At 56.0% G+C, this 19,676-nt stretch overlaps 2 protein-coding genes across 4 annotated transcripts in view; both read right to left on the bottom strand.

Moving 5' to 3' along the window:
• AKT2 (AKT serine/threonine kinase 2) overlaps positions 1-7,751 on the bottom strand; it is a 33,733-nt gene extending 25,982 nt beyond the window's left edge. The window contains 1 exon segment of the mRNA XM_043996185.1: positions 7,592-7,751. The gene's annotated coding sequence lies outside the window, so the exon portion shown is untranslated.
• A 1,145-nt stretch (positions 7,752-8,896) lies between these two features.
• Positions 8,897-19,534, bottom strand: C3H19orf47 (chromosome 3 C19orf47 homolog). 3 transcript variants are annotated; one of them, XM_043998539.1, is made up of 10 exons: positions 19,389-19,534; positions 18,834-18,905; positions 17,832-17,892; positions 13,382-13,469; positions 13,171-13,285; positions 12,359-12,440; positions 11,715-11,852; positions 11,218-11,370; positions 10,821-10,891; positions 8,897-10,741 (listed from the first exon to the last, which is right to left on the bottom strand). In XM_043998539.1, exons 3-10 carry the CDS (start codon positions 17,848-17,850, stop codon positions 10,253-10,255), a joined length of 1,155 nt encoding a protein of 384 aa, XP_043854474.1. In that variant the 5' UTR covers positions 17,851-17,892; positions 18,834-18,905; positions 19,389-19,534; the 3' UTR covers positions 8,897-10,252. The 3 variants fall into 3 exon arrangements, with proteins under 3 accessions (XP_043854474.1, XP_043854475.1, XP_043854473.1); XM_043998540.1 differs by lacking the exon at positions 18,834-18,905 and having other exon boundaries at positions 8,897-9,405; positions 10,399-10,741; positions 19,389-19,522; XM_043998538.1 differs by lacking the exon at positions 18,834-18,905 and having other exon boundaries at positions 19,389-19,532.
• Between the last annotated feature and the right edge of the window lie 142 nt (positions 19,535-19,676).

The following is a 19,676-nucleotide window of genomic DNA, read 5'->3' on the forward strand; positions in this document are numbered from 1 at the left end:
CAGAGGCCTCTCACAGCCTGGTCTGTGTCTTACAGTCTCTCTCACTAGTCCCATGCACCTAAACTACACATGTTGGGAGCTCTGGCAGACAGCAGCGTATGGTGGAGAGGGCCTGGCTATGAGAGTTACACACCGGAGTCACAACCGTGCCTCTGACCCAGACAACACGAGTCGCCCTGGGCAAGTCATTTAACTCCCCTGGGCTTCAGCTTCTTCATTCAGAAGATAAAGGGGCTGAAGGAGGGGGCTCTGGGGCCCTTCCCTGCTTGGACCAGGTCCTTTTTTTACACCTTTCCTGCTCCCCTACTTTTGCTCATGTCTCACAACTGCCCCCCAGCTAAATCTGAGCAGATCCTGGTTCAAATGGAGCCGGGTGCAACAGACAGTCAGAGGGCCCAGATTAAGTCCTGCTCACTTGCTACCTGGCTGGAAGGCCCCCAGGGTCTCTGGTCCAGCTCACTCTGGCCACTGCATTCACTCCAAGAAGCATTTCTGACTTAAAGGGCAGCTCCTGGCCCTGCCCTCAAGGGACAGCATCAGAACATGACAGAGTGACAGTAGTCAGCAGCCCAGGCCTCCCAGGCCTAGCCCTGACACAGCTCTTTCCTCACAAGCCACACCAATAGCCAATTTTACATATGTAGAACCTGAGGTGCCAAGGAGTGAAGGGACTTCCCCGTAGTCAGCCAGTTAAACATTAGGGCTCTATCACCAACAAGCACTTAGCAAGCACCCACTGTGTGCTAAGTGCCGGGGTTCTGTCACCAGCAAGGGCCTAGCAAGTACCCACTATGTGAGAAGCACTGAGGCTCTACTATCAACAAGTGCTTAGCAAGCACCTATTCTGTGCTAGGTACCGGGGATACAAAGACAAAGAATGAAACAATTCCTCCTTTCAAGGAACTTTTTAGGGGAAACATATACACTAATGAAAATACATAAAAGAGGTACAAAGCCATTTGAAGAGAGGGAGACACTAGCAACTGAGGAGAGTCAGCAAAGCCCTCCATGTTGAAGGTGGCATTTCAGCTGAGCTCGGAAGGAAATGGGGAATTTGAGGAAGCTGCTGTCAGGGGGGAGTCATTACAAAGGCTCAGAGATGGGAGATGGGAATGTCATGGGTGAAGAATAGCACAAAACCCAAATGGCTGGACCAGAGTGCACAAATGGGAGAAACAACAGGCGCAACAAAGCTGAAAAGGTAGGCCTTGAACCCCGCTCTCCTTCCCTGACGGCACAACACTCAAAGATACACTGTTTCTCCTGAAGCGTTTACTGCAACTGGCCTTTCTTCACTGTTCCCCGTATACATGTCTTAACTCTTCTCCCTCTCTTGCCGCTGCCTATTTAAGACTGTGTCCGGGGATGGCCTCTGAGGTCCACTCCAGAGCTACAACTATGGTTCTATGCTCCTTGCAAATACTGCCCCCCCCACCCCGGACTCCACAAGTAGAATGTAAACCCCCCACCCCCTACTAGCTGCTTTTAAGGGCCTTTCCTGGCTCCCCCAGCCCTGCTCTGGCCACTGCCCAGAGAGCTGGGAGATGTCCCACATTCACTTATCTGTGAACACGCCGTCTCTGCGGGGCAGGAGCTGTCTCACCTTTTATCAGCAGCCCCAGTGCCCGACTTGATAACACAACTGCGGGCCATGAACAGGTTTATGGTCCCCCGCCTGAGGCCTCCCAAGGAGATACTCGGGCAGCTTTCAGCCAGGACCTGGCACACAGGAAGTCATCGTCGATGACGGCCCCCCTGCAAAGCGGCAGGTGACAGGAGTCCAGATAGGGGACAGTCCAGGAGCAAATGGCAACGAACTTTCTCCTCCCTGAGGAGATTTAAGAAGAGCCAAATCTCGGCAGGTGACCGCATGATGATTGAGCCCATGGCAGTGGGTGAGATGGGGGATGCTGGGAGGCTGGGGGCCTGGAGGGCTAAGCAAACAGTAGCTCACCCGGCTGCTTCCCTCCCAGTGGACCTCTCCAGAGCTACTTAGCGGGGCCTGAAAGGGCAGTTAACCTGCAGAACACTAGAAACGGGCTCCAGGCTATCAAGGATGCCGCTGGGACCTAGTTCAGAGCCAGGTTTGGGAGGCAAAGGGGGTGCAAGAAGAATGAGAGACCCCCCCCACAACTTCCTCCATTTGGGCCCCCAGTCTAGAAAACCGGCCCCTATCATCCAGCTCTAGGACCTGGAGCTGTGACTTGGGAGGAGATGGGAGGCAGAATCAAAGATTCTTGGTGGCCCTTTTGTTTTTGGTAGCAAAGAACTGGAGAGAAATCAGGTGCCTATCGAGGAGGGACGGCTAGACACCTTGTGATAGCAGAACGTGCAGAAAGAGGCCGACAGAGGCAAGGAATCCAGAGGAATGTGGGAAGGCATGTGAGCTGATACAGAGCGGACAGCCACTGAAACAACACAGATGAAAAGATCAATAGCAGGAAGTAACTAACGACCATTAATGATCCCAGAGTGGCCAGCAGCACCACCACAGGCCAGGGCCCCAGGGGGCCGAGGGCAGCATACCTGCCCGGGGCGGAGTGGGGGTGGGGTGGAGGTGGGGAGCAGATCCCCAAACAACGGGCCACGAAAAGAGAACATGCCAACAGAACTCATCAGAGACATTGCTGAAAATGGAGCAAGAGGACGTTAGAAACACAGAAGGGCCCTTGGGGAGAAGCCCGCCGCCAGGAGAAAGCCACCCCCAGCCCAGCCACACAGGCTTGGGAGAAGGGGAGGGAAGAGCAGCAGCAGGATGGGCTCTGCCCCGACAGGAGGCCAGGGCGGGCACTCCTGCTGGGAGATGCCAGTGAGGAAGGATCAGCAACCATCAGGGCTGTAGGGGGACACACAGACATGCAGACACACACGAGAGGAAGCTGCAGTGAGCATACCGACTGACCAACAGTGGACCTGGGCCCAGGGAGCAGAGAAGGCAGAGAAACAAAGCCAGGCCTCAGGGAGCTTGGGCTTCTGAACTGAGCAAAGCAAGAGGCACAAGGCAGGAAAGAAAGCCCCTGGATGTCTCTCTCCCCTCTAAATACCATCAGTGGGAGAGCTTTCCAAGGGCCTTGGAAGGGTGGGGGGAGGGGGGAGAACAAGCAACCTGCAGCAGGCCTGCGCCCTCTCGTCCGATTCAGCACGCCAGGGAGCGAGGCTCCCGCTCTGCCTCAGTGGGCTAGCCCTGCCCGCCTGGTGGACGACGGGAGAGGCGATCCTTGGGCGAGCTCCCTTCCTCCTCTTCCCCCAAGGCCCGGCCCGTGCCCAGGTCTGCTTCCCCCAAATGGGGCCTCCTCCTCCCCAGTCTTTCATCTGGAGGAGGCTGCCACAGCCAACCACACCCCCGCTCCGGCCTCTCTGGCGAAGGCAGCGGCCGCTTAGGGTCCTTCCCAAGGAGAGCGCCCCGAGCAGCCCCAAAGTCCCAACAAAGTGCAATTGCAGCAGCTGAGGCCAAGGCACAGCCTTGAGGACTGACCGTCTGCTCCAAACCCTCCCGGAAAGCCAGCCTGCTTCCCCAGGCTGCCCAGGCCACCAGCCGCTGCTGCTTCCCCCTCTCCCATGAACTTAACTCTGACTATTTCTAGGGATGCTATACCCTCCCTCCCTCCCCAGGTGGGCAGGCATTCTTGGGTTCTTGTACCCCCAGCACCTAGCAGAGGGGCTCACACACTGTAGGCCTTGAACAAATCCCTGCTGATCTGGGCAGCCAAACCAAGGACAGATATCAAGGGCCCAAGTCTAAAAGAAGGGCCCTTAAAAGAACAAACCCTCACTGTACACATGAAGAAAACGAGGACCCAAGATGATAAGTGATGCTGCTCTAATAAGGGACAGAGCCAGGATTTGAACCCACGTTCTCCTCCAAATGATCTGGTCCAAGGTAATAGGACCAAAACAAGAACCCACGTCCTCCAGCACACTTTCCTCCTGAGCACATATTGTGATACAAGCCCACCAAAAAGGTGGCTTTATCTGATGCCTGGGGTGCCAGGCTGGGCTCTGCCAATGACTTGCTCTAGGTGCCCAGGGTGCCAGGCTCCATGGCCCAGAACAAATCCTTTCGCTGGGAATCTTCCTGGAGGGAGAAGAACCCCACCGCACCCCCGACAGGCTCTGTGGTGATGAGTGAGCCAACCCAGGATGGGAAGGCCACCCAGCCTGGCCAACTTCACTGAAGATCAAGTGAAAAAGCTGCTCTCTGGGGTGGGAGGCTGAGAGAGGAAAGGGAGAGATACCCAAGCAGCAGCAATGGAAGGGATGGAGACCCAAGCAGCAGGGCAAAGAAGAGGCCCAGGGCTGGCCAGCAGGGGAGAGGAGCAGGGCAAAGAGAAGCCCAGAGAGCTGAGGCCCCAGAGGCCTCACTGCTCGGCCGAGAATGCAGAGCCCAGAGCTGAAACAAGGCCAAGTCAGACCTCTGTCTTCAAGAACTAGGAACAATCCCAAGGTAGAAGGAGCAGCCTGGTGGGCTCAACTCCCCTGGGGCCGGGGTGCTCGAGTACAGGCAGGTGGGCTGGAGGCCCTGAATGAGGGAGGGAGAAGCAGCTGCCGGGAGGCAGACGCCTTCAGAAAAAGGAGGGAAGCAACAAGAGCTGGCCAGAGACAAGGCTGCCCCAAGGCTGCTTGCTCAGAGACAGGAAGGAGTGAGCAGGGACCATGGGCAGCACAGGCTTCTCCAGGAAGGGCAGGCCCCAATGGTCCCGAAGCCCGCCTGGGCCAGCAAGGGGGTGATCTCCCAGCAGGCAGATCACACATCCTTCCTGGGTTCTTTGCACCCCCACTGCACTCAGCCTGTCTGTACAGGCCATGCCCCTGGCCATCTTCACATGGCTCCACGTCACAGAGCACCAGAACCACGAGCGGCCACAGGGCTCACCACCACCCTGGGGCAAGCACTGCCCTCTTAAGCAGAGCTAAACGGCTCCCGTTGGCATCCTGAGTCCTGTTTCTACCCTCTAAGGCCCAGGGGAATAAAGCTAATGCCTCTTCCACATGAGACCATTCAAACATTTGAAAGCACAACAGACAGAGCACTGAACTTGGAGTGAGAAAGACCCAAGTGCAAACCCTTACCCCGACACCCAATCTAAAGTGTGACCCTGGACAAGTCACTTAACCTCTGCCTGCTTCGGTTTCCTTGTCTATAAAGTGAGAATAACAACACCTCTCCCAGGGTTGTGAGGAAGGACTCTGCAGACCTAAAAGCACTCCATGGGTTAGCAATTACAGTGATCAAGAAGAGTCTTCTTTTTTCCGATATTCTATCTGCTCCTTTCTCCTGCCTACTCAGTCAGAGCACCAGAGGCATGGTGACAAGAATGGCAGCTTCTCTAGTCGTCTGGGCTTCCTTGAATTCCCCAGATCAGTGCCCAAGCGGTTCCAAGCTGAAGAGTCCTCGAATGGAGTCAGGAGAGGCCTCAGCTCACCTTCCCCGCCTCTGTCCCCAAGCAGGGGCAATATGGGCCAATTAAGAGACCTCTCTGCCACCCTCAGCTCCTCATCTGTCAAGAGCAGATGAGATCTGTAGTACCTGCTGCTCTGGGGCTGTTGTGAGCATCAAAGGAGAGAATAGACGGGGAGCACTTTGAAAACTTAAATCCTGTACAACTGTGGCCTGTTCTTTCCTCTCCCTCCTCCTGGGGACTCCCTTAGAATGTCCTCTAGGCTTCTCCAAATGCACTTAGCAAATTCTATGAAGGTATTTATTGGGGGAGGTTTTATTTCCTTGAATTGACTAGGAGCTCCAGGAAGGCACAGGCCCTTCCCTGAAGGACCCCAGGCCAAGCAGATGCTCAGGAAACATTTACTGAATGAGTGGGGTGTGTGTGTCTCCCCACACATGCAGAGCTGGACCTGCTGAGCAGCTGCTGGTGGTGAAGTGCTTGGAAGTCAAAGGAGAAAAAAAAGATACCAGAAGGACTATGGAGTCAAAGCACTGGGATGTGTGAGGAAGGAGGATTTGCTGAAGCTGATGAAGCCTCTTTGTAGACAGAAAAAATGAAGCCGGATGCTCCCAAGGACCTACCTTAGGCCCCCCAAGAGACTCGAGGCACAAATGGGCCTTTTTGGGGGGAGGGCAAGCCCTAAGCACCCCCTCCCTGGGAGAGCTTCTCAATGGGCCCTTGACAAGGACTTGCCTAGCAGCCACAGGCCAGAGCAACTTCACAGGAACAGAGGTCATCATCATTCAGAAAGGGGCAGCAGCCCTGACTGATGGCCAAGAATAACCTCCAATTACCAACTGAATAATGCTGCTTGTGGGTCAGCAAGAGGACTTAGGTGATGGTCATCCCTTGGGCTCCACTGTTGGAACTCCCCTTCAACAAGGCTAACACTTAAGGGTTATAGAGATCACCTCATTCGACCTGCTCATTTTACAGATGAGGAAACTGGGGTCCGATGGCTCCAGAAAGACCTGAATTAGGCTCCTGCCCCACAGGGTGGCTGCGCAGACCCTGGGCAGGCTACTTAGCTTTAGTCAGTTTCCTCTGCTGTGATATAGAAGTTGCAGTACCAGTAGCATGTGGCTCCTATGGGATATCTCATGGAAAGACCTTTGCAAACTTTAAAACGCTATATAAAACCAGCGACTGCTGTTATTGTCAAAATGATCTATGAAGCCAGTTGCCTTGGCTATTTTTTGTCCAAGGTCACCAAGGTCGTGGGTAACAGAGAATCATGATTTGAACCCGTATCTTCTGGATCCTTTCCAGCAGACCACATTGAGGAACCAGCTGTTGGCACACGTGCCACCTCCCTCCCCCAGGAAAATGCCTCCTCCTTCTCCTCCTGCCTCCTGGGATGCTTCTCCCCTTAGGGGCATAGTCACCACCAACATCCTCCAGTGGAAACTCTCCCGAGCCCGGGGACACCTGGGCAAATCTTTCAATGAGATCGCAGCCACGGAAGTCGAAGCCCTGTGGCACTGCCAGGGCGAGGGGCACTTACAAGAAAGGAAATAACGCTTCCCCTCTGACCGCAAAGAGGCAGCTCCCCAGCCACCCGCGAGAACATTGGGGCAAAGGTTGCCCGCGGGACTCGGCCCGAGCTGGGGCGACCCCCGGGCAGCAGCCAAACCCAGACGGCAGCGGCCGTGCCAGGGCCGGGCTGGCCTCCGGCTGCCCCCGGGCCTGTGCCCACGAGGAGCTGCCCGTGGAAGAAAACAAACCCGGGCGCAACGGAGGCAGCTTGAGGGGATTCGCCCCAGAGAGGTAGCACCCCGGCCACCCCCAGACCCTTCAGTGGGAGTGCCGCCCTCGGCTAGGGGGTGGCCGGGGTGCTACCCTTCGAGGTCCCAGTCCGAGGTCCCGATCCGAGCCCCCGGCCCGGCGGAGATCAGGCGCGGGCCGCGCGCCGTCCCCTCCCGAACCTTGCGGGCCCGGCCCGGGGCCCGAGGGGAGAGAGGACCGGAGGCCGGCCCGGGGGTCCCGGGCCAAGGTCAGGGTCTGCCCGGCCCCCGCCCCCACCTTGTTATTGACGCCGGGCCAGGGTTCGGCCCGCTCCCCCTCCTCCCTTGGGGCGCCCCCGCGCCCACCCGGGATCCCCGAGGGGAGGGGCCCCGGCGCTGCCGCCCCCTCCCCCAGACCCCCCTCACCTGTCACCGGCGGCTGCAGAGGGTCCTCGGCGGGCGCCGGCTCCCGCCCATCGCCGTCCGGCGGCGGCCTCCTACGGCGGCTCCGCGGTCCCCGGGCGGCCGTGGATCGTCCTCCGCGTCAGGCCCCAACCGCTCGCGCAGCAGCTACGGAGCGCGCGCCCCCCTCCCGCCGCACTCCTCCCCTCCCTCCCTCCCGGCCCTCCCTCCCCGGCCCGCGGCTCACCTCCCCCGCCTGCCGCCCGCCCCCCGGCCGGAAGAACCGCCCCCTGCTGCCACAAACAGGAATTGACGTAAGAGATGACGAGTGAAGCGCTCGGAGCGGGGGAAGGGACGGGGAGGCGGGGCAGTCCGGAGAGCTGCAAACGCGCAGACTCCCAGCTGAAGGACGCTGGGAAGCCGTCAGAGTTGCTGCGCCGGCGCAGTTCCAGAAAGCGGGGGCGACAAGGAACGAAACTGGTGGGAGCCTACTATGGGCGTGTGGTCTTTCGAAGAGACTACGCAGGCGCGCAGGACGGAAAAAAGATGGGGGAAGGTGTCGTTTTGCCGAAGCGAAGGGGCGCCGCGGTGCGCAGGCGCAGTTTGCTTCCGAAGGCGCCGCGTCCCCCCGGGACCACCTCCCAGCAGCCCCCGGGTTTGCCGACCAGCTGCAGGCCGATGGCTCAGGCCGAGGAGCCGGTGGCTCACACGCCAACGCGAGGGCAGCCGGAGGGGGCTGGCTCCCTGGGACCGGGAGCCCTTCTCGTTTATTCAGTTGCAGCCGCGGCCAGTCGTCGTGGTCTTGGTCGCTGACACTCTCCGGCCTGCGAGATGACGAGGGCGGCCAAAGGGGCCTCGGCCCCAGTGCCCAGTGTGGCAGTCTGTCATGGCCCTGGCGTGGGGGCACACCTATGCTTTCTCTGCGAGCCCTTTCCTTAATGCCAGGACGGGGCTGTGCCCGGGATCCAGTCTGGTCCAAAATCTCTGCCAGTTACTAACCGTGTGACCCAGGGAAAAGCCCGTCCTGTCTGTGGGCCTCAGTTTCCCCATCTGTAAATCCCCCTCCGGGGCAGCCCAGGACCCCAGCTCTGGGAATTCTTGGGCCAAGGGCCACCGGGGACCAAGGTCTAGCATTCTGGTACTTAGAATGCACCTGGGCTTTTCCCAAATGGATCAGCAGAGGAAAAAAGGGAAATAGCCCACCTGGAGGGGCCATCAGGGTGGGCAAAACCCTGCCCAGAAAAGATCCCAACCCAAGCCTTGACCAAGGACACAAGGCATGAGCCAGAAGGGAAGGGAGCAAAGAAACCAGAAAGGGGACAGCAGTGCTTGGTTTCACGGGCTTCTAAGTCAGAGGGGACCCCAGCTTTATTAACCCGGGGCCACATCAAGCACCTCCACTCGTGTCCTGAAACAAGTCCAGAAACAATCCAGCTCCCCAGTGGAAGGGGTCATCTTCAGAGAAATCCCAGTTTTCCCCAATCCCGGGCCTCCCCTTCCCCCCATCTCACCCCAGGCGGTTCATTTTCAGTCTAAATCTAAAGTGAAGAACACTTCTCCTTGCCCACAAGAACAAAGTAGCAGGGGAAAAACCACAAAGATCTATAAAAACCCGTTCCTTTCCCCTCTGTGGCCTCTGATTATCGCATGTCGGCAGGCAGACAGGCCCAGGTGAAGCTCCTCTGGCCAGCAGGCACCAGCACCAAGGTGGAGAGACCTCCCCGGCAGCGCCTCAGCCTCCTAAGAGTTCCTAACAGCTCGGCGCCATGGGCGGCGGGGAGGGCGCAGGGAGGGCGAGGATAGACGCACTTCGGGCAGAGGACAGCGGGCAGTCTGGCCTTCCCACCAAGACAGAAAATAGAAGAGAAAGGAAGAGTGTGAAGGAGGAAAACTACTAAAGGCAATAACCTAGAGCAAGCAGTAGAGGGGGAGGAAGGGAGACATTTGGGAAAGCAAGAGGCCTTCCCTCCTGGCCCTTTGGACTGGCTGTGGGGCAGGATGAGGAGATGGGGGGCCCGGGTTGGCAGATCTCTGCCAGGGACTCCAGAGTTGGTCTCAGAACAGGGTCCGTTCAGGTGCTATGTTGGAGAAGAGGGGCTGAGAGGAAAGGCCTGTCCATCTGGTGCATAGGGCACTCTCATATTTACCTGGGGGCCACAGAAAAGCCAGTGGGGAAGGGGCATCTCCTTCCCTGGAAGGAGCCCCAAGAACAGCAGAAAGGGGGGAAAATGACACAGGGAGAAAATCAGAAAAGGGGGCAGCCAAGGGTCCTGCAGAGGAAGCACTGAATTTCCCAAGTCCTTTATCCAGAACTCAACACCACTGGTTCCCCCAAGGGCTGACCAGTTGTCATCTCTGCCTCCCATCACACACATCCCCAGTGGCAGACACAACCCTGGACAGTGTCAGATTTCTGGCCTGAACAGGGATCTCTCTCCTTGATGTTCCCCACTTCCACCACGCTTCACTGGCCAGAGAGGACTTGCTACAATTTGGACAAGGGGAGCTAAAAGAGCATCTAAGGCAGTGGAAGTGGACACAAGCAACCAAAGGCCCCAGAGGAAAGAGAGCAGTGGGCCAAGGAAGGGGCCAGGCCAGACCAGGTGGGGCAGGCAGGGTGTGTGAGTTAAGGCAGATACAGTACAGAGGGGCTCCGACACGGCTCTCCAAGCCCTAGCAGCAGTGTTAGTCGCTCTTCCGCCCCAGTCTTTTAAACACACTAATAGTGCCTGTGTTGTCCATCTGTGCGCTATGACCCTCGCTGGAGCTGCTCACCCTCGAGCCTGCCAAGGTCCTCTTTATGGTAACCTTGAACTCAGCTGGAGACTTACTCTTTGTGCTGGTGACCTGGCTGTCCTGAGCCTCTGTTGGAAGAGTAGCTTTGCCAAGTCTCTGGATGACGCTGCCTTTGGGCGGTGGGTCTGGCTTTCTCTCAGCAGAGGGGCCCTGACTGCCCCCTGAGCGCCCCAGAGTGGCTGGGACTGGCTTGGATGCTGAGCTGGTGGCTTTGGCCTTGATGGTCACCCCCAGGGGGCTGCTGTCCTTGGCAAAGGACGTGCCCATCCTTTTGAGGACCCCCGCGTATTGCAGGACGGAGCTGTCATCATCACTGTCTCCTGCCCGCTCCTCATCTGTTTCCAGGGCATCGCCCAGCCGGCTGAAGACACCTGTGGGCTGCAAGGGAATGAAAGGGGTCATCAACGAGAGCGAAGGACAAGCTGCCACGTTAAGGGAACCACGGCCTGCATCTCACCTTATTCCCAGTTGTTGTGTCAGCCTTAGTCTCAGCTCCAAGCCGGTCAAAGACCGATGTCCTTTGGACACCTGGGAGGGAAGTCAGTCAGTCAGTCAAAAGGCTCATACTGAGTGCCCCTGGGGGCACAGCCTGAGAATCCCCTGAGCTGCTGGAGGAGCTGTGACCTACCTCAGGAGAGGGGACCTGGGACATCGCTGGAGATGCCTGAACTAAGCTGTAGGGATGGGTCAGCAAGAAACCAAACTGTCCATGACCCTCACAGCATTAACACACCTTAAGCCCAGGATGTGGCCAATCAGGTGGCTCCCAGGTCTAGAACAGAGGCCCACGTGGAGGGCAGGACCCCACTGGACCACACGGGAAGGGCTCACTCTGGGGAAGCCCCTGGCCTCACCTTTGGCTGCCTGCTGCTGCTCCAGGATCTTCCGTGTCCGAGGCGTGGTCCCCTTGGGCATGGTGATGACGTACTTCCCTTCCATCTCGGCGGTCACTCGGCGCCTCCGCTTCACGGGCACAGCTGAATTCTCCTCTTCAAGCTGGTCCAGTGCTGGGAAGGGCCAAACGTGAGCTAATGAGCAGCTGGGACAGGGACCCCCCCCCCTCCCAAAATATTCTAGAATTGGGGAAGGGCTCCCTTCCTCCAAATGGGGACACAATGAGAAAATTAGCCCCCTTCAGTCTCATTTCACTCACAGGACCCAATATTTGGAATTTCTTTCAGGGACTTCTCAACAACTGTCACCAAAGCATTCCCAGAAAGACGTGATCAGTGAGAGGGTCCCAAAGGAGGCCAAAGCCCCGCAGAGGCACTTGCTCCCCACCCCCACCTCTGGGCAAGCCCATCCCACATTCCCCATCCTCACAGGTGCCCCGCCACTGAGCTCCCCATACCAGCTGCTTTGGCGTGCTTAGTGGCCATCTTGTTGGAGACAGTGACGGAGATCTTGGAGGCGCTGGCGTCTGGACGCCGGGCAGGGGTGCTGGGTGGGGAGTCCCGACTCAGGCTGTTGGCGATCATCCGAGAGGCGGCTGGAGAGGTGACAAAGGGGAAATGAGGCTCAGCAGTGGGGCCTGGACCATCCCAGCCTGGGGAGTGGGGGGGAGGGAGAGTGGCCACCACTGGGTTCTAACTGGGCACCAGAAGTGACTCAGACCCAACCCCCTCGAAGTTCAGAGGAGCTAAGGGCTCCTCGGCCTTAACTCACCTCAAAGGGGAGCAGTACAGTAACTGACACTGACACTGCCAGCATCCTTCCAGATGCAGGGAGGTTTTCTGTGGGGTACCTCCTACATCTCTCCCAACACTCTTGTACTGTGTGGTGGGAGGATCACTGTGGCCCTTATACAGGTGAAGAAACTGAGGCTCCAACGGAGCCCTGCTCTGGGGGCAGAGCCAAGTGTCCCCCACAGCCCCAGCCCATGCCGTGCCGCAGCCCCAGGCCCAAGGTGACCGCTCCCTCAGAGCGTGCCTGGAGGTCAACACCACGTGGACCCAGGAGAAGAGCTAAGCCATGACCCCTCCTGGGCAAACTCACCGCCGGCGGCACTGCGCCGAAGCTCTGCCTGCAGATGGCTGGGGCTGGGTGCTAAGGACTCGGCAGCTGCTCTGCACACATCCTGTAAAGGACAGAATGGGTGAGACGGACTCCAAGGAAAGGGCTTCTGGGGCCCTTGATGCCTCTTAGTGTGCAGAAGGCCCGCTCCCTCTAAAAGGGACATTGTCATGAACAGTTCCAGAGCTGGAACAGCCTGGCTCCTTCAGGGACAGAGGGTCAGGGCCTGGCCTGGAGCGACACTCTCCCAGCCCTCACTTCTCTCATGTGGGGTAGTGTGCACCATGGAGTTGGCCAGAAAGACATGGGCTTGACTCTGAGTGACCACATGGGACTCCATAAAGCCCTCTCCAGCCTGGTCACTTTCCTGGGCCCACCCACCTCATAGGATCTCATGCCTGTTGGGTGTTTCCCCACCATCAATGATAACATCATGTGCAACGTCTCTCTATCTGGACAATTCTGCTGAGCAAGGGAAGGAGGAGAGCATAGGTTTTGCTCTGAAGCCATTTCACTTGATGTCAGTCACCATGTAAGCTAGGAAAAGGGCTGAGAGCCAGTAGAACATTATGGGGTCTGCCAGTCTCCCTGACAAAGAGTCTCAGAAAGCCTCCCAGTACGACAGGCATAAAAAGGAAATACCAACTCACCCCCCGGTTGCTTGACCACAGAAGACCAAAGGGAACAGTAGGAGGCAGAGCCAAGCGTCCTCCTGCCCCTCCCTCACACAGCCTCCCTGAAAACCCTGAAGAGGAGAGGTCCCCACGGCCTCAGCCGGGGGCAAGCACACCAACCTGGCGGTGCACCACCTTGGCGTGTTTGAGGATGGCAATGATGTCGCCCACCACAGTCACCCCGAGCTCATTCATGATCTCCTTATTCAGGTCTAGCAGCATGTTCTTCTGGATCCTGTGGGGAACACTGAGCAGTGAGCAGAAGAGTGTGGGCTGGGCACTGAGCTGCCCTCCTTCCCCACCTTGGCTCTGGGGCCCACAGCTGCCTCACCTGTTATCTACAAACATCACAGCATAATTGACAGCAGGCCCCGGGGGGATCCCAGCTTCCTTGAAGAACTGGATCCATTCTGACGTAGCTGTGTAGGGACAGGAGGGAAGGCAGAGAACCAATGATGCCCTCTCAACAACCCAAGCCATGAGAGGCCTGCAGGGCTCCTGAGCTGCCCAGCCCCCTTCTCCACCACAAAGCCTAGTCCTTTGGATGTAGAAGCGCCTTGGTACTAGCTGAACCCCAGCTAAATGCTCACACCTCATTCCTCTGAAACCCCTTCCCTTGTCACTGAGAGCATGTCACAGAAGGTCAGATTTGGACAGTATCTCAGAAGCCATCACCTCCCATGTGGAGCACCACAAAGATGCCTTCCACAATGCCTCCCCACAAGTGGCCCTGGCCCCAGGATCCAAGTCCACCTCCTCCAACCACAACCCACTTTACTGTAAGGCCAATCTAGCCCATATGAGCTTTTCTTTTCTTTTTTTTTCCCCCACGGGGCAATGGGGGTTAAGTGACTTGCCCAGGGTTACACATCTAGTAAGTGTCAAGTGTCTGAGGCCAGATTTGAACTCAGATCCTTCTGAATCCAGAGCAGGTGCTTCATCCACTGAGCCACCTAGCTGCCCCCGAGCTTTTCTTTACTTCAATCTCCCCCCCGCCCCCCTCCGCAGGGCAATGGGGGTTAAGTGACTTGCCCAGGGTCACACAACTAGTAAGTGTCAAGTGTCTGAGGCTGGATTTGAACTCAGGTCCTCCTGAATCCAGGGCCGGTGCTTCATCCACTGTGCCACCTAGCTGCCCCCATCTTTACTTCACTCTTTTTTTTTTTTTTAAGTGAGGGAATTGGGGTTAAGTGACTTGTCCAGGGTCACACAGCTAGTAAGTGTTAAGTGTCTGAGGCCGGATTTGAACTCAGGTACTCCTGACTCCAGGGCCGGTGCTCTATCCACTGCGCCACCTAGCTGCCCCTTTACTTCACTCTTAAACCAGCCTCTTTGTAAGTTCTACCCACTGCCCCTTGTTGGGGGCACGGGGTGGGGTCCCAAAGCCAAGCAAAACAAGGCTAATCCTTCTCCCCCAGGATACCCTTTTGTGTCCTTAAGACTGCTGTCTTTCCTTCCTCCCTCCCTCCTAAGTCCTCTCTTCTGTAGGGACTACTTCCCCAGCTCCTTGAGCACCCCCACCCAGGTCACCATATCTTGAGGTCCTTCACTATCTTACTGGCCTGGCCCTCTGAAGAGCATCCAGGGGAAAAAGGGTTGTGGCAAGTCTACTAAGGGCATGGCTACAGAAATTATGGCATATGAATGCAATAGTTTCAGAGAAAGCAACAAAGACTTGTATACACTGATGCAAAATGAAGTGAAAGGAACCAGGAAAACAATCAGCTATGAAAGACTTAAGAGTTGGGGCAGCTAGGTGGCGCAGTGGATAGAGCACCGGCCCTGGAATCAGGAGTACCTGAGTTCAAATCCAGCCTCAGACCACTTAACACTTACTGTGTAACCCTGGGCAAGTCACTTAACCCCAATTGCCTCACTTAAAAAAAAAAAAAAAAGACTTAAAGAGTTCTGGGGGGGTGGGGGGCACAACTAGGTGGTTCAGTGGATAAAGCACCGGCCCTGGATTCAGGAGGACCCGAATTCAAATTTGGCCTCAGATACTTGACACTTTACTAGCTGTGTGACCCTGGGCAAGTCACTTAACCCTCGTTGCTCTGTTCCCCCCCTCCCCCCCCAAATAAAGAGTTCTGAGGAGGGCAATGACCAGCTACAACTCCTGAGGACCAACGAGGAAGCATGTGACCATCTCTGCATATTTGTTACAAGAGTTTTGGATTGGCTTTGTTTTGTTTTTTCCAGTTTTGAGGTAGTGGGTGAGAGGAAGGGGGATGAGTTAGTGATAGGGTAGCAAAAAAAGAAGAGAAAGAAAAAGATCATGGAAGAATTTTTTTAATGCACAAAAGAGAACAGAAGGAATCTGAATCAGAAAGAATCACAGACAAGTAAGTAAGACAGCTTTGAAAATTACATGTTGAATTTATTACACATTTAAAAAGCAAGCTGTATGTGATAGATTTAGTTTCAAGTACAATCCCCCTTTTCTGTTCTATTATATGTGTGTGTGTGTGTATATATATATATATACACACACACACATACATTTTTATACATATATACATATGTATATGTATGTATATATATATATGCTCACTTTATTTAAGTTCAGGATAAAAATAGTAAGACTCTGCAGAGCACCCGGAAATCGCTATGATCATTGGGCACATCTATATGCATCATAGTTAAGAGTTAGCATTTGGTTAGCCTCAGACACTTAACTAGCTGTGTGAGCCTTGGAGAGTCACCAAACCTTTGCCTGCTTCAGTTTCCTCAACTGTGAAATGGGGATATAACAGCCCCTCCTCCCTCCCAAGGTTGCTGGGAGATCAAATGAGGTATTTGCGCCATTTCTTTTTAAAATGGCTTAGCCCAGGCTTGAAGGCACATGGCAGGTGTGCTACAAATGTTTATTCCCATCCCTAATCAGAAGGCGCTTTACCTATGTTAACTAATTCGATACAGATGTGAACAGATGCCGGTAGACTGTACCATCTCCAGGTTAGTGGAGTGTTCTCCAAAGCTAACAAGGTTCGGCTGCTTTGTTTGGGAGGAAGCCGGGATTGAAGGCCCACGAGTGGCAACAACCTCAAGAGGAAACAGAAATCTAGATCCCAAGCAGACTCCTCTCCTTTGGTTCTGGGCACAAGCCTTAGAGCAGGGCCTCTTAAACTTGTTCCACTCACGCCCCACTTTTCACCAGAGAAATTTTTACATGACCCCGGGGTACATAGGGATATAAAACAGGGATATGTAACCTTTGACTGTGGCCACATTTGGTCTCAACCCACAGTTTAAGAAGCTGGGCCTTAGAATAAGAGCTTACACACATGGTGGGAGCAAGAGGAGGCTGCCCCTGCAACCCAGTTTGTGCCAGTCTCCCACATCCGTGTGTGCATACATCCATTCTTCAAGTTATAATGCTCTTTAGGCAGATGGTTCCCACAGCTATGTCTGAATCCGCTCCTAAGTGTCCCTCTGCCCCAAGTCTCTCCCTCTCCAATGTGTCATGCACACAATTGCCAGTGTTTTTCCTAAAGAGACCTGACCACGTCACTCGCCTCTCCACAAACTTCAGTGTTTTCCCATTGCCTCTGGGAGCCAAGAGAACTTCCTTTGTTTGACTGGCCCCCAAGGGCCCTTTCCAGCCCAATCCCACATCGATCCCCTTCCCTCTTCTCTGATGCAGCACACCACCTCTCTCCCCATCCGTCTGGACGAGCCACTATCTCCCAGGCCTGGAATCCACTTCCTCTCCCCTCCTCCTCCTCCTCTCAAGACCCCTTACCTCCTCCAGTCCTCAGCTCAAGCACCATCTCCTGAAACCTTTGGCAACCTTCCAATGGTTAATGCCTTCCCCTGGTTATTTCCTTGGTGTTTCCTCTAAGAGTACGCGAGTGCCAGGAAGCTCACTGTCTGCCACCAATGTCTGGCGCCCAGTGGCAGCTCCATTCATGTTTCTTGCTGTACATATATGCGCCGTGCACACGTGAGTACACACCCACACCCTTTCTCTGTGATGTCATTTCCATCACCTCTGTAGTCATCCTGTACAGACATCATTCTCTACAAGCTCCCCCCAATCTGAATGTGAGCTTTCTGAGGGCAGGGACAGCTTTTGCCTTGATCCCTGGCCCTAAATATGGGCCCTGGCATATAGGAAGCACTTCCCAAGTGCTTGTTGAAGGAAGAGAAGCTCAGAGCTGCAATGACACTTGGAGGGTGAGCACACCCACAGGCCAGAAGACCTAGCGAGCATCCGTGTGGCTCCACTTGAGGGGCCCCTTGAGGTGCTTCCTCAAGCTGAGGTGCAGCCACCTCCCCCAGCACCCTGCAGCCCCGGGAGCACCACAACATAAAGCCGGGAATGAAGAGGCAGGGAAGGGGGTTCCAGGCCCTTCTAATGCTCTCAACAGAACTGGCTAGTCCTAAGAGGGAATCCCACGGAGCACTTTCAGTAGAAGAATAGCCCAGCTGAGAGATGAGCAAGCCACAAGCTAGAACCTTCCCAGTCTACCTGGGAGGACCCACCAACATGCCTGAGGCTGGTATGCCTTCGCCCTCTGAATCTGAGGAAACAGAACGAAACATTCTCACTGAAGCTGTGGCTGGAAGAGAGGCAGGGAGCGGGGAAAGGGGCCCTTTACGGGAGCCCTGAGCACCATCCTAATGGCTTCTGGGCTAGAGTCCTCAGTCTGCATTCCCTAAACCAGCAGCTGTCACTGTCACTACAACATACAGGGCTGGCCTGACTGCCATGATGACTAACCCAACCCCCACTGCCCTCATCCAGTGGAAAGGGTCCGGGGAGGGCCCTACAGACTCACCCATAGTCACAGACACCATCTTCTCCCCAAGTACGACCGAGCCACTGCTCCCCAAAGTAGCCTAGGAGGAGAAAAATGAAAGGCTTGTGTGAGTGGGCTGGCTGAGGCCTCAGCAGGGCTGGCATTCCTGGGCTAAGGTTCAGAGCACAGGAATAGCTGTGAACAGCTGTCAGGAAGTCACCCTGAGGCCTCTGCTGCCCCTGCAGTGGTGCCCCCTCCCCCAGCCCCACATGCTCTTATTCTCAGACACCTTCAGAAAGGGACCTGGCTCTTTTTAAGGGGGAGATTAGGAGGCAGAAAAGAATGCAGATGACCTGACATTACTGTCCCAGATATTTCTATCATAGACTTAATGACTATGCTCCCATTGCCTTTTCTTGTTTCCTCTTACACAGCGTTCTTCCACCTCTTCACCCATACTCCACGTACAACCCTCTCATCTCCCTCCCCTTCTCACTCACCTGCACTCCTTATTTCAACAAATTTAACGAATTATTCAACAAATTGAACACTTATGAAGCCTCTGCTATGATCAAGACTCTTGCTAGGGATTGGGGAAAACAGAAATATTAAATAAAAAAGTCTCTGTCCTCAATCCTGCCTCGGACTCTTCTGGTGTGGGGCAGTCACTTAGTCTCTGCTACCTCGATGTCCTTAACTGTCAAATGGAGATAACAATAGCAGCTGCCTCCCGGGGTGGTTGTGAGGGTCAAATGAATTAACACACGCTTTTCTTGCTGGACGAATGCTAGCTATTACTATTAAGATATAGCCACAAATATCCTCCTCAGAGATGGCAAAGGCCCTGGGAGAGCTGGTCCAAGTGGTGGGCACTTCAGTAACAGTAATCACACACCACCACCACCACCAGTGGCCAGCGCTGACCGGCACTTTCCCGGTTTCCTCTCCTTTTGCCCTCACAACCGCCCTGAGGGGCCGGGGCCGCTATGATCCCATTTCACAGAAGTGGAAAGGGAGGCACAGGGGGGCTGAGTGACTTGCCTGGAATCCCCCACGAAGATGAGGGTACGGGCCTACATTTGGCTTCCTCTGCAATCTTGTGTATTTGATTTTCTGCATTTAAGAACATGATTGTGTGTGTGGGGGGGGTCCCCAGGCTTTGCCAGCCTGACTCTGCCCAAGGGGTGAGCCCCGCCTTCGGCGGGGCCCGCGAGGATGGGGGAAGGGGATCTAAGGGGATGGGGGTGGGAGGGGGTTTGGGAGGCCTGGGAAGGGTCCGGGGGAGGGGAGAGGGGTGAGAGATGACGCTGGCCCTCGGAGGGGCATTAATTTCCCTGTGCCCCACCTCCCGCTAAACTGGAAGCTTTATGAGGGCAGGGCCCAGCCCTTTCTGTCCTAATTTCGGGGGGCCCGGGGCATCCAGGGCCTCAGCAAACATTCCCGGGTCTGGGGGCCTCCGCCCCCCGCCACGGCACAGAAGAAAGAAACTGAGGCCCAGAGGGGCCGGGGCAAGATCCCAAGAGTCACGCGGCGACTTCCGGCGCCCGCCCGCCCGCCTTCCCTACCTCGCCGGGTCGGGGCCCGCTCCCCCCTCACCTGTCACGGGTCTCGGGCTCCCGCCCTCCGCCCGGAGTCAACGGACCTCCCCTACCCGCCTCAGTCCAGCCCGGACCGGAAATGCCTCTCGGCGCGCGCCGGAAGAAGCCCTCCCGGAGATGGGGGCCGCTCTAGCCTAGGCCACCACCATAGAGCCGGCCGGCTCCCTCTGCCCCCACCCTCCCTCAGGACACGTGACGCAAAGTTTTGCGCCGGCCGAGAGACAGGCTCCGCCCCAACCCCCCCCATCCCACGCCAACGCTGAGGTGCCCGGATGAGATGGAGGGT

This window comes from Dromiciops gliroides, chromosome 3 (assembly GCF_019393635.1).
Source record: "Dromiciops gliroides isolate mDroGli1 chromosome 3, mDroGli1.pri, whole genome shotgun sequence".
NCBI lineage: Eukaryota > Metazoa > Chordata > Mammalia > Microbiotheria > Microbiotheriidae > Dromiciops > Dromiciops gliroides.

Bases quoted from the DNA above. Each gene is read 5' to 3' on its own strand.
- C3H19orf47 (XM_043998539.1), bottom strand. The intron at 12,441-13,170 runs GTTGGTGTGCTT...TGTCCTTTACAG, and splicing joins CCAAGGTGGTGCACCGCCAG to GATGTGTGCAGAGCAGCTGC. The intron at 10,892-11,217 runs GTGAGGCCAGGG...CTTCCCTCCCAG, and splicing joins GCAGCAGCAGGCAGCCAAAG to GTGTCCAAAGGACATCGGTC.